Source organism: Staurois parvus, unplaced genomic scaffold (genome assembly GCF_062004578.1).
Source record: "Staurois parvus isolate SC_StPar_1 unplaced genomic scaffold, SC_StPar_1.0 ptg000151l, whole genome shotgun sequence".
Lineage (NCBI taxonomy): Eukaryota > Metazoa > Chordata > Amphibia > Anura > Ranidae > Staurois > Staurois parvus.
In genome coordinates this window covers 8,849,197-8,861,632 of record NW_028317947.1, presented here as the reverse complement: position 1 = coordinate 8,861,632, position 12,436 = coordinate 8,849,197, and the positions used below count along the sequence as shown (strand labels likewise).

The 12,436-nt window shown below is 49.0% G+C and overlaps 1 protein-coding gene across 1 annotated transcript in view; it reads left to right on the top strand.

The window, feature by feature from the left end:
- LOC149463893 (uncharacterized) overlaps nucleotides 1-12,436 on the top strand; it is a 64,473-nt gene that overhangs the window by 48,173 nt on the left and 3,864 nt on the right. The window contains exons 16-21 of the mRNA XM_089674718.1: nucleotides 6,874-6,908; nucleotides 8,195-8,329; nucleotides 8,807-8,866; nucleotides 9,467-9,535; nucleotides 10,958-11,152; nucleotides 11,243-11,358. Coding sequence (XP_089530844.1) covers nucleotides 6,874-6,908; nucleotides 8,195-8,329; nucleotides 8,807-8,866; nucleotides 9,467-9,535; nucleotides 10,958-11,152; nucleotides 11,243-11,358 — 610 coding nt within the window. The remainder of the gene's footprint in view (nucleotides 1-6,873; nucleotides 6,909-8,194; nucleotides 8,330-8,806; nucleotides 8,867-9,466; nucleotides 9,536-10,957; nucleotides 11,153-11,242; nucleotides 11,359-12,436) is intronic.

Here is a 12,436-nt window from a genome sequence, read left to right as displayed (position 1 = left end):
TCCTGTTCCAACATTACTGCACACCAGTGCACAAAGCAAGCTCCATAAAGACATGGATGAGCAAGTTTGGGGTGAAGGAACTTGACTGGCCTGCACAGAGACCTGAGCTCAACCCGATAGAACACCTTTGTGATGAGTTAGAGTGGAGACTGTGAGCCAGGCCTTTTCGTCCGACATCAGTGACTGACCTCACAAATGTACTTCTGGAAGAATGGTCAAACCTTCCTATAGACACCCTCCTAAACCTTGTGGACAGCCTTCCAGAAGAGTTGAAGCTGTTATAGCTGCAGAGGGTGGGCGAACTCAATATTGAACCCTACGGACTAAGACTGGGATGCCATTAAAGTTGTTTGTGTAAAGGCAGGCGGCCCCATACTTTTGGTAATATAGTGTATATCAACTACGTGTTGTGCAGTCATTTAGTTTTATCCTATAGAGAGAATGGGGAAGGAACATACAAATCTTTGGCAATGGCTTATCAAGGAGAGAAGAACATTTTTTTGTGGCATGATTATTTTTTCCCTGATTCAAACCTGCTAATTTATAGCACACCAATCTGCCAGAGAGTATTCACCGAAGAGCTAAGATTAACCAGTTGCATCATTTCTATTCAGCAAAGGAAATTGCACTCTACACAGCCACACACAAATGCACATTTCCAGCAGCATAGTTTGGCCATGTATGCATCCATCTTTGTTGCGGACAAGCTGCCCCCCTCCCCCAAAAAAATACATAAAAAATGATTAAAGCAGTAGAAAATATCAAATCAACAAAACATGAAACTGCTAAATTTCTTTTAATTTGCAAAAATAAGTGTCATGAGATGCCACCAGCACCAATGTTAAAGACAAAATCAGTGTCACGGACGGGCTGTATCCGCCTTGCTGGCAGTGGCAGGGTGACAGTTTCAGTGAGTGGAGGATGATGGATCCACACTCTGACAGATCCCAGGCTGGAATTCCCCCGGCAATGGGGGAAGATAAAACACTGTGACAACAGGCAGCCCAGCCCACACACTGTGAACATCTGAACTGAGCGACCCCACAAAGTGACAGATCTGGACTGACAACTCATGGGGCCCTTGGGCAATAGGGGATCACTCAAAAAAGCCTATGAAAAATGTACCAGGGGCATCCCATGGGGCCCCCTACTGACCCCGGGCCCTCGGGCAGTGCCCAAGTTTCCAAATGGTCAGTCCGCCCCTGGATCTGACACAACACACCACCACCAACACTGACACAGATCAGCAGGCACTAGAAGAACAGGCTGTGGGATTGTGATGATGTCATCACTCACTGACACATTGCACATGTGATGGGTGTCCGGCCGGCCGGGTCACACTCACACAGACACGAGGCATCAAATCTACAGCTGTGACCAATGTACTTTGACAGCCTGCCCTGCCCAATGGCAAAATACCCGAATGACAGCTGCATCTAATTGAATGCAACTGTAGTCTGGCTGCCCAATTTTCACCCTGTTCATCGATTTTTCAGTTGCATGATGTTTCGGCAACAGGACTACACACTTGTCAAAATTCACACAGTGTAAGGCCAGCTTAATACCTTACTCCCCACTCTGGCAGGCTCCTCTTTAAGGCACTCAGGGCCGCAGTCACACTCCAGCCTCTTCTGCATACAATGCAGGGTTCATAGCCCTGCACTGTACATGGTGTGGTTGAGGAGCTGCCCACAGCCTGGAGTGGCTGTCAGGGCTCCCAGGTGTGACCAGAGGTGTGTGGCTGACGCAGGGAAACGCAGACTTCAGATATGTTATAAACAATATAATTTATTAACACTAACAATACAAACATAAACGCAGTGCAATACTAAAACATAATACAGTGCAACCAAACCAAACCAAACCAACCACCCACAGATAACAGTACATACAAGCAAGCGTCGTCAGGCAGGCCGGGTCAATATCAATAGGGCAGGTAGGTACAGGGGGAGCAAGCGGAGATGGGTCGGGGTCACAGGCCAGGTTCAGCAGGTAGCAAGCAGCATAGTACAGAGGGTCAGGCAGAGGGATGGTCAGGGTCACAAGCCAGAGATCAGAACAGGTAGCAAGCAGCGTGGTACAGAGGGTCAGGCAGAGGGATGGTCAGGAGCGAGCCGGGATCAGAGCAGGAGAAGTCAGCAGCGGTTCAGAAACAGGATGCAGGACAGAAAAGGATACAGGGCCCAGGACAAACACAACACCAAGGCAGAGTCTGTGGGTCTGGCCATCCCTTAAGTACCCCAGCATAATCAGTTCCAGGTGTTAGCTGGCTGCAAAGTTGAGTCTCTGATTGCTGGGAGCATCCGCTGGCCAGCCCTGGTACTGCAGATCAAAAGGCAGGTGAGTCCCACCATTGCTGGCCAGTCCATTCCTGACAGTACCCCCCCCTCATGGAGCGGCCTCAGGACGCTCCAAACAGTCCTAGCTGGGATAAATGTTCCACCGCCCGGGTCTGGTAACTGGCGGGATATCAAAGACTGGCACACCGGGCAGGACTCCGGGCAGCGGTACACCGGGCAGAGGCACATCGGGCTGGACTCCGGGCAGAGGCACATCGGGCTGGACTCCGGGCAGAGGCACATCGGGCTGGACTCCGGGCAGAGGCACATCGGGCTGGACTCCGGGCAGAGGCACATCGGGCTGGACTCCGGGCAGAGGCACATCGGGCTGGACTCCGGGCAGAGGCACATCGGGCTACCAGGAGAAGCAGCAGGCAGCGGGCCACCAGGCGGAGCGGCAGGCACCGGGCCCCCGGGCGGGGCGGCAGGCACCGGGCCCCCGGGCGAGGCGGCAGGCACCGGGCCCCCGGGCGGGGCGACAGGCCCCGGGCCCCCGGGCGGGGCGACAGGCCTCGGGCTCTCGGGCGGGGCGACAGGCCTCGGGCCCCCGGGCGGGGCGGCGGGCACCGGACCCCCAGGCGGAACTACAGGTCTCGGGCCCTCAGGCGGAGCGGCGGGCGCCAGACCCCCAGATGGAGTGACAGGTCTCGGGCCCTCAGGCGGAGCGGCGGGCGCCGGACCCCCAGATGGAGCGACAGGTCTCGGGCCCTCAGGCGGAGCGGCGGGTGCCGGACCCCCAGATGGAGCGACAGGTCTCGGGCCCTCAGGCGGAGAGGCGGGCGCCGGACCCCCAGATGGAGCGACAGGTCTCGGGCCCTCAGGCGGAGCGGCGGGTGCCTGACCCCCAGATGGAGCGACAGGCCTCGGGCCCCCAGGCGGGGTGGCGGGCGCCGGACCCCCAGGTGGAACTACAGGTCTCGGGCCCTCAGGCAGAGCGGCGGGCGCCGGACCCCCAGATGGAGCGACAGGTCTCGGGCCCTCGGGCGGAGCGGCGGGCGCCGGACCCCCAGATGGAGCGACAGGTCTTGGGCCCTCGGGCGGAGCGGCGGGCGCCGGACCCCCAGATGGAGCGACAGGTCTCGGGCCCTCGGGCGGAGCGGCGGGCGCCGGACCCCCAGATGGAGCGACAGGTCTCGGACCCTCAGGCGGAGCAACAGGTCTCGGGCCCCCAGGCGAAGCGGCGGGCACCGAGTCACCAGGCACGACAGTGGGCACCGAGTCGTCTGGCAAGACTGCAGGCACCGAGTCAACTGGCGGAACAGCGGGCATCGAGTCAACTGGCGGAACTGCGGGCACCGAGTCGTCTGGCAAGACTGCGGGCACAGAGTCGTCTGGCAAGACTGCGGGCACCGAGTCGTCTGGCAAGACTGCGGGCACCGAGTCGTCTGGCAAGACTGCGGGCACCGAGTCGTCTGGCAAGACTGCGGGCACCGAGTCGACTGGCGGAACAGCGGGCACCGAGTCGTCTGGCAAGACAGTGGGCTCCGAGTCAACAGGCACGACAGTGGGCACTGGGTCATCAGGTATCGGATTGTCTGGCTCGACAGCGGGCATCGGGTCACCAGGTATGACAGCGGGCACTGGGTCACCAGGCATCAGGTCATTTGGCTTGCCAGCGGGCACCGCGTCATCTGGCAAGGCAGTGGGCACCGGGTCACCAGGTATGACAGTGGGCTCTGAGTCAATTGGCACGACAGCGGGCACTGGATCAGGTACCGGATCATCTGGATCAACAGCGGGCATCGAGTCAACTGGCCTAATAGGATCGTCGGGCTGGATCAGTTCATCATGCTGAGTAGCGGCATCAGGCTGAGGAGAGGCATCAGGCTGAGGAGAGGCATCAGGCTGAGGAGAGGCATCAGGCTGAAGAGAGGCATCAGGCTGAAGAGAGGCATCAGGCTGAAGAGAGGCATCCGGCTGAAGAGAGGCATCCGGCTGAAGAGAGGCATCCGGCTGAAGAGAGGCATCCGGCTGAGTAGAGGCATCAGGCTGAGTAGAGGCATCAGGCTGAGTAGAGGCATCAGGCTGAGTAGAGGCTTCAGGCTGAGTAGAGGCTTCAGGCTGAGTAGAGGCCTCAGGCTGAGTCACGGAAGGCAGGTTCACCGGTTTGGATACTGGCAGGATGGTATTGGTTGGAAAGAATTTTTGCTTTTTTCTGGTTTTAACTACTGGAGCACTGCAAGTAAACGCAGGTCTGCAAACGAATGGAGCAGCTGGAGACAGAGAAAAACTGGAGGATGGAACAGGAGAGGGAGCAGTTGCTACAGAGGGCTTTTTTACAGGGTTAAAGGCAGGATAGGTGCAGCGAGTGGGAACAGGGTACTGACATGCGGTAGATAGCCAAGTATACTGGGCTGTAACTGGAGGAGCTGGTGGGAATACAGGAGTAGAGTTAGAAGCAGGACTGGGTTTTTGTAAGCTGACTGAGGCTGGGTGCAACAAGTCTGTCCATGTCTGCAGTATGGGTTGAACAAAGCTGAGCTTACACAAAGCCTGTCTGGTCAATGACTGCACTGCGTTTATACAATCTCTTAGTGTCTGTGGTGAACATGTGGAATAACGCTCCAGAAAGTAACCCACATCATCCTCTAATAACCACACCAGGGACTCTACCTGGTCTGCACTAAATGGTGGCAAAAATTCATCCCTGCATTCGGGGGAACCAGATGAAACCAACTCAGCACAAACCTCAATCAAAGGCTGCACCTCAGAGAACTCTGTGCCCTGATCTACTAGAACATGAGCGAGCCGTATACATTCTAGTAGTTGATCCCTGGGATACTCCTTCAGAGTTTGATAAGCATACTCCCTGTCATCAAACACTAGCAGATATAAATACACAACCTCATCCAGATCCATCCTTCCCAGCAACAAGCCAAGATGGCTTCCCTGTGCAGCCACTTCTGGTCAGGATTGGCCTTGGTGTAATGTCAGGGCTCCCAGGTGTGACCAGAGGTGTGTGACTGACGCAGGGAAACAGAGACTTCAGATGTTATAAACAATATAATTTATTAACACTAACAATACAAACATAAACGCAGTGCAATACTAAAACATAATACAGTGCAAACAAACCAAACCAAACCAACCACCCACAGATAACAGTACATACAAGCAAGCGTCGTCAGGCAGGCCGGGTCAATATCAATAGGGCAGGTAGGTACAGGGGGAGCAAGCGGAGATGGGTCGGGGTCACAGGCCAGGTTCAGCAGGTAGCAAGCAGCGTAGTACAGAGGGTCAGGCAGAGGGATGGTCAGGGTCACAAGCCAGGGATCAGAACAGGTAGCAAGCAGCGTGGTACAGAGGGTCAGGCAGAGGGATGGTCAGGAGCGAGCCGGGATCAGAGCAGGAGAAGTCAGCAGCGGTTCAGAAACAGGATGCAGGACAGAAACAGGATACAGGGCCCAGGACAAACACAACACCAAGGCAGAGTCTGAGGGTCTGGCCATCCCTTAAATACCTCAGCATAATCAGTTCCAGGTGTTAGCTGGCTGCAAAGTTGAGTCTCTGATTGCTGGGAGCATCCGCTGGCCAGCCCTGGTACTGCAGATCAAAAGGCAGGTGAGTCCCACCATTGCTGGCCAGTCCATTCCTGACAGTGGCAAGGAAAGGAGGACAACACACTAGGACAGAACTGGCTGGAGCATTATGTAAGGTAAGTGACAGAGCTGCTTCATCTCCCCCTAGACATTCCCCACTGCAAGATTATTTTTACCTAATTCCCTGAGTTGAGATTTAAAGAAAAACTCTGGGATAGGCAAGAAAATCACCCATTACTACACCCCCTACACAAAACACTAAACAGTTTTACATTTTTTTAAATCCTTACCATTTAGAAGAAAGATCAAATTGAATTTTCATGATCTCATCTCTGTAATATAAGTACAGTTAACAGCATCTGCTCTGCCAAGGAGGAGGTGTCAGAGCAGGGATTACATCATATCCTCTCTCCTCTCTCTGCAGTAAAAGGAAACTACAGTTCCCATCAACCTCTGGGAATTGCATTGAATGTGGTGGTGAATTGCATATTGTGTGGTACACTAGGCCTGTACATGTTAAATGTGTGTGAGAGTCTCGGTCTGCCCACCACTGCAAGTGGAGCTGAATTACATCACTGCCTTCTGGAGAAAGAACTACGGCAGGGATGTGCCAAGACCAGTGGCTGGGGGAACAGGAGGTATAGCAGCCACCAGTCTTACAAACAAGAAACCAAAGAGAACTAACAGTCTGATTTAAAAATGAATAGGCTATGTCAGAGCAGCTACAGAGTGAACCAGCAGATGGAAGACATATTCAATGAAGGTAGGAAATCAGCAACAAGGAGATGTAAAGAAGTTTTTGCCCGGGGTTCTGTTATACAAAGTTCGATACTCCATTTGACAAGTAATATAGAAGTAGGAATGTACCTGGTAATGGTTTTCCAAGAGTTCCAGAAGTATGCATTTTTGCAGTTGATACCTGTCTTTGCTTTTAATGCTTTTCACTGGGCATGTGTATACCAACATATTCATAATACTCTTTATGTGTCCTCCAGGTTCTACTCCAGTTCAGAAGAATGATTATCAGAAGGTAGTATACTTCTCTGCTCAATCATTAATCCTTATGTCTTCTTTACATTTTTCTTTTGTGTGGATGCAGCAATGCTTTTTGACTTTGTTCAGCTTCAGCGCCTGTGTTGCATCAGGCCTCATGAGACTGCACTCCTTCTTTCTTTGTTGATAAAGTGGGGCCCATTAGGAGCAGAGATTAAACAGAATAAGGCAACCCAACATTGCATCCCATTCCGGCCCAGGGGCGGACTGACAACTCATGGGGCCCCTGGGCAATAAGGGATCATGGGGCCCTGTGTACTTGCCCACACTCAAAAAAAGCCTATAAAAAGGTACCAGGGTTATTTCATGGGGCCCCCTACTGACCGAGTTCTCGAATGGTCAGTCCACTCCTGCTCCGGCCTCGAAATATCGTCACCACAAGCTGATCTTTTACATCTATATCTAAAAATCATTGAAAAGACTGCACATTCCCTTTGAAATAGAGTGGTAGATCCTGTTTCACCAAGTGAGGAAACTTGTTGAGCTTGAGAACAGAGACCTTGCTACTGGAGTTCCTGAGACACATAAGAAACTGGCAATTGGATAAATGCTCCAGCACCAATTAACTGAGAATCTCAATTTATGGCAGGACTTATATCTAAGCTTCCTATTAAAGTGGACCTGAGAACAAACAGTGATAATTTGCTATCGCATAGGAAACATCCAAGAAAGGTTAATAGTGCCTAAGCAGTATCCTAAAAATGTACCCTTTGTCCTGAATTCCTCCTAGAAAAAAAGCAGTACATTTCCTGCACCTTGAACTCCTTAGCTGTATATCTGCTCTTCTGATTGTTAGTCTCACAAGATTTGTAATTAAATTTGGTCATGTATTCTTCTCTTTGCTGGAGAGAAAGCTATACCTAAAGACCAGCACTGCTAGGAACAACCCTGCTTTTGCTTTATCCATTCTTTAGATCTGTGCTTCCTATACATTCCCTGACATGTCTTGGTATTTAGGCCACCAGTCATGAACAAAACAGTCACTGGAGTGGAGGGGATCTGTAACTTTAGAAAGCAAAGCCCTGTCTCTACCAAGATGACTGTCTTCCCCCAGAGCCACAATGCAGAACAAGGCTTGGTAAATCAGTAATGGGGGACTCATTGGCTGTAGGAAGCCTACGGGCAATGCTAGTGATTAGTCCTTTTCCCTACGCTTGCTTTTCTGAAGCACAGTTCAGGTAGGTCCTCTGACTCTTCTTCTCAACACTGCACCCGTTACCTTAATTTTTAAGACTGTGACATACATGCCTTTTCCTGTTATAGGTTCAGAGTTGGGTGTATGAGACGAAAGATGAAATGTACCAGGCTTGGGACGAGGTGGTCGAGGGCGGTTTGGTCTATGTCAAGAAAGACAGCAGTGCCTTCTTTAGGACTTCTGTGGGATGGAGTAAGATTATAGTAGGTTCAAGTCATTCTGTAAATAAATACATGGAAAATGTCAGTATTTCTCTTTTCTATGCAATTAATAGGCCTATGCAAAAAGCAATCTATATAGCATACATTAAACAATCCTGTGTTTACAGTATATGTATCATCTAAAGCTAAATACTTAATACAACAGTGTAATGGATTTCTAAATCCTACTTTGCCTTTATTCTTTGCATGCTATTTTACTTTTCCGTTTCATCTGCTATGAAGCTTTTAGCACTCTAATGGTGATATATGCTAATTTGTATTTGTGTGGCATAAAATAAATCTTAGTGATCTCAAAAACTGCTTGTTTTTAAATATGTTTGCCTTTTAATCAGACAGGAGGTCTTCTTTCAGGGATTCATAATTTGTAAAGTTCATTTTCATAAAATGATTTACACACTTGGCTGCATTTTATGCATCTGCATCCTTCTTGACCCATCACCAACTGCCCTTATGTTGTAGCTGGAGGAGTCTGAACCCGCCTTTCCAGCGGACGATCCTTCTGTGCCAGAAGATCTAGTGGTAAGTACAAAAAATTAGTAAATTTAAAATGTGCATAATTATGTAATATAATGAGGTGTTGCTGCAGTGTGGGACACATGTACACAAGCTATGGATAAAATGTTATCAAGTTTACTGTTCTCCTTAGGGGGTCTGTTCACAATTGGGCAGCCCAGTGGCCAAATGGTTAGCACTTCTGCCTGGCAGCTCCAGGGTCTTTGGTTCAAATCCCAACCACAGCACCACCTGCCTAGAGTTTGTATGTTCTCTCTGTGCCTACATGGGTTTCCACCCACACCGAGAGCCTGGGGTCAGTAGGGGGCCCCATGAGATGCCCCTGATACCTTTTTTCATAGGCTTTTTTGAGTTTAGGCAAGGACACAGGGGCCCCATGATCCCCTATTGCCTGGGGCCCCATGAGTTGTCACTCCGCCCCTGACTACAAGTGTTTTTTAACAGTAACCATAAAAATATAATACTAAAAAAGGAAGTGTTTACCTTTCCTACCCTCCTTCTTGGTAACATATTCTCTGCAATTTTACGAAAGTCATATGGTCTTTGTATGTTTAATTGCATCTGTTAAAATATTTCTATTACTTTGTCACTTTTTCCTGCTGTCAGGAGGAGGATGATAAAGAAATACTAGACTTTGAACCAGTGTTACCCAGCATCACCCCAAGGATCCCCTCGGTAAGACAACCTTTGGTGTGTGCTTGTCAATATTTTCTTTGTATCTAGGTCTCAGTGGCTTTTTACAGCAGAAACCTTTGACTTCGTTTAAAACTTGACGCAGCTCATCTTTAAATGAAACAGAGGGTACCGTGGCATAATGTAAGATCCTCAAAAAATCTTTCATTGGTTAAAACAAATTTATCTTACTCACAAAATTGGTATAAAGACATGCTTCTCACATAATTTCCTAGACTGTAAGCTCCAAGGAGCAGGGCCCTCCTATCCCTCTTGTATTGAACTGTATTGTCTCCTGTTATATTGTAAAGCGCTGAGCAAACTGTTGGCGCTATATACATCCTGTATAATAATAATAATAATTTCCCTAACACCCCGGTCGCACTGGGTGCAACTTGGCATGCAAAGTTGGAGACATCCTGTAAGGACGTTATTCCACTGCAAAGCATTCAAAGACTGACCTCCAATATACCGGTTAACGTGTTTCGAGGCAGCGCCTCTTTGTCAGGGCCAACTTTGTAATGGGTCATGATTTCATACTCTTCAGTGTGGAAATGCTGACCAGAGAGAAGAGACTGTCACAACTCAGAAGCCCTGCGCTTTTTAAAACTCTGACATAAAACTATGCATATACTATGCAAAATCTGGCGCAGTGCTGCATAGAAACCAATCAGCTTCCAGGTTTTATTGTCAAAGCTTAATTGAACTAGCTAAAGTTGGAAGCTGATTGGCTACCATGCACAGCTGCACCAGATTGTGATTGCACCAGTTTTAGTAAATCTCCCCCAATGTTCATTGTAAAAAAAAAACAAAAAACTGCATTTGTACTTTTTTGATGCCTAACATCATGACAGGCTAGACAGGAGGAAGTTACTAAGACTGGAAGAGAGTCTTTAGCAGCCGTGCATAGTAGCCAATCAGCTACTAACTTCAACTTGTTCAGTTAAGCTTTGAAAATGAATGCAAGAAGCTGATTGGTTGCTATGCACAGCTGCTCCAGATACAGGCTACTCCAATCTTAGTACACCCCCCCAATTGTATCCAAAAAGCGTTCAATAATGAAAACATTGCATGATGTCAAACAGCAACAAAGACGTGACAGAGGTTTGAATCTTTTGATTATTAACTCCATCCTGCCCAGCCCTGCTGCCTGTATAAATGAATCTGTGTGCCCCGAGGTGGGATGGACTTGCCAATCACATGGCTACGGTGACTGGCTGTCACAGTGGTCACACGACTGGAAGTCCATCCGTCTGGTTCCGAATCATGAAAAGTATGTGGACATTCAAGCGCACAGATAACACCATGAAACTACTCACATCTTATGCAAGTGAAAAACACAAGGTGCAGTCCGAAAGCTTTAGAATGCCTTTAAAAAAGCTTCTTATTCACATTTTACATTGCATCTTTTAACCAAATCTTCAGCTCCGCCTGGTAGCACTTAACTTTCCTATGACTGGAGACATGATCGGAATTCGTGGAGCGGACCTTCAGTGTCATCGCCAAGCCCAGGAGATGTCCCTTTATGGCACATTCAGAGCCATCCTCACTTCCTCCACCCAATCCCTGATCTCCATAGTGAAAAAGACGCACAGAAGTCTTCCTATAGTGAATTTGAAGGTAAGCAATTTTTTTTGTTTGTTTATACTAGATGTGACCATGACAATAATCAATATATACAGTATATAAAACTTTTTGTTATTTTTCCAGGGTGAACGCATTTTTCGTAACTGGATTTCTGTCTTTGATAGTAGATTAGCCCTTCACAAATCTGATGTCCCAATCTACACTTTCAATGGAAGAAATATCCTAACCGACCCTCTCTGGTGAGTAATATCAGAATAACTTCAACACATTTCACAGTTTGGCATTTTCTAGCATTAACGTCCTGTCAGACTCTCTGCATTGGGTTGTCCAACAAAACCAAGGATGAAGACTTTCCTTTACCAGGTTCTGTGGTTGCAGGTAGCTATATAATGCCCAATAACTGTTAGTGAATGCAGGTTCTGTTCTGACTGAGGTGGGAATAGTATATTTGCTCATAGCTGTCAGCCCAACCTACATCATTTGTACTGGCTTGGGGAAACATGCCCCCTGCCTCCTAACTTAGTCCTTCCCATGTTTTAATCATATCTGCAATTAAAGTGGTTCTAAAGGCTCAAGTTTTTTTTTACCTTCATGCATTCTATAAAATATTCTATTCTAAACAATTTTCTGTGTGCAGCATCCCCCCCATCTCCCTTAATACTCACCTAAGCCCCCTCTCTATCCAGCAATGTGCACTGGAGTCTCAACTATCCCGGGACTATCTCTCCTCATTGGCTGAGACAAAAGCGGGAGCCATTGGCCCCCACTGCTGTCAGTCACAGCCAGTGTGCCAATGAGAAGAGAGAGGGGTTGGGGCTGAGCCTTGGCTCCGTGTGTGAATGGACACACGGAGCAATGGGTGTCCCTATAGCAAGCTGCTTGCTGTGGGGGCACCCGACAGGAGGGAGGGGTGTCAAGGTCCTTTTCCCAGAGGTTATGCTGCTCCATCTGCTGGCATCCATCTTGGATTTCTGCAGAGCATGGTGGGAGTCTTTTATGCCTTCAGGCCTCTGTGGTCCATCCCCCAGAGGGGTGTGGTTGATCACATATAAGCCTGTTGTCCGCATGTGCATTCGTGTCTTGTATGTTCGTGTTGAAACAAGCTCTGTTTATACTCTCGTGGCTCTCCTGAAAACGGACTCGGCTTTTGACTAGACTATTCTCTGCGTTATCCCTTTATCTGACCTCCCGTTGCTGAACCCGGCTTGTGACCTGTTATTCTTGTCTACCGTTCTGTACTGTCTGTCCCGTTGTTATCGACCCGGCCTGCCCGACTACGCTATTGTCTTCTGGTTCCTACCAGCTATACGCTATTGG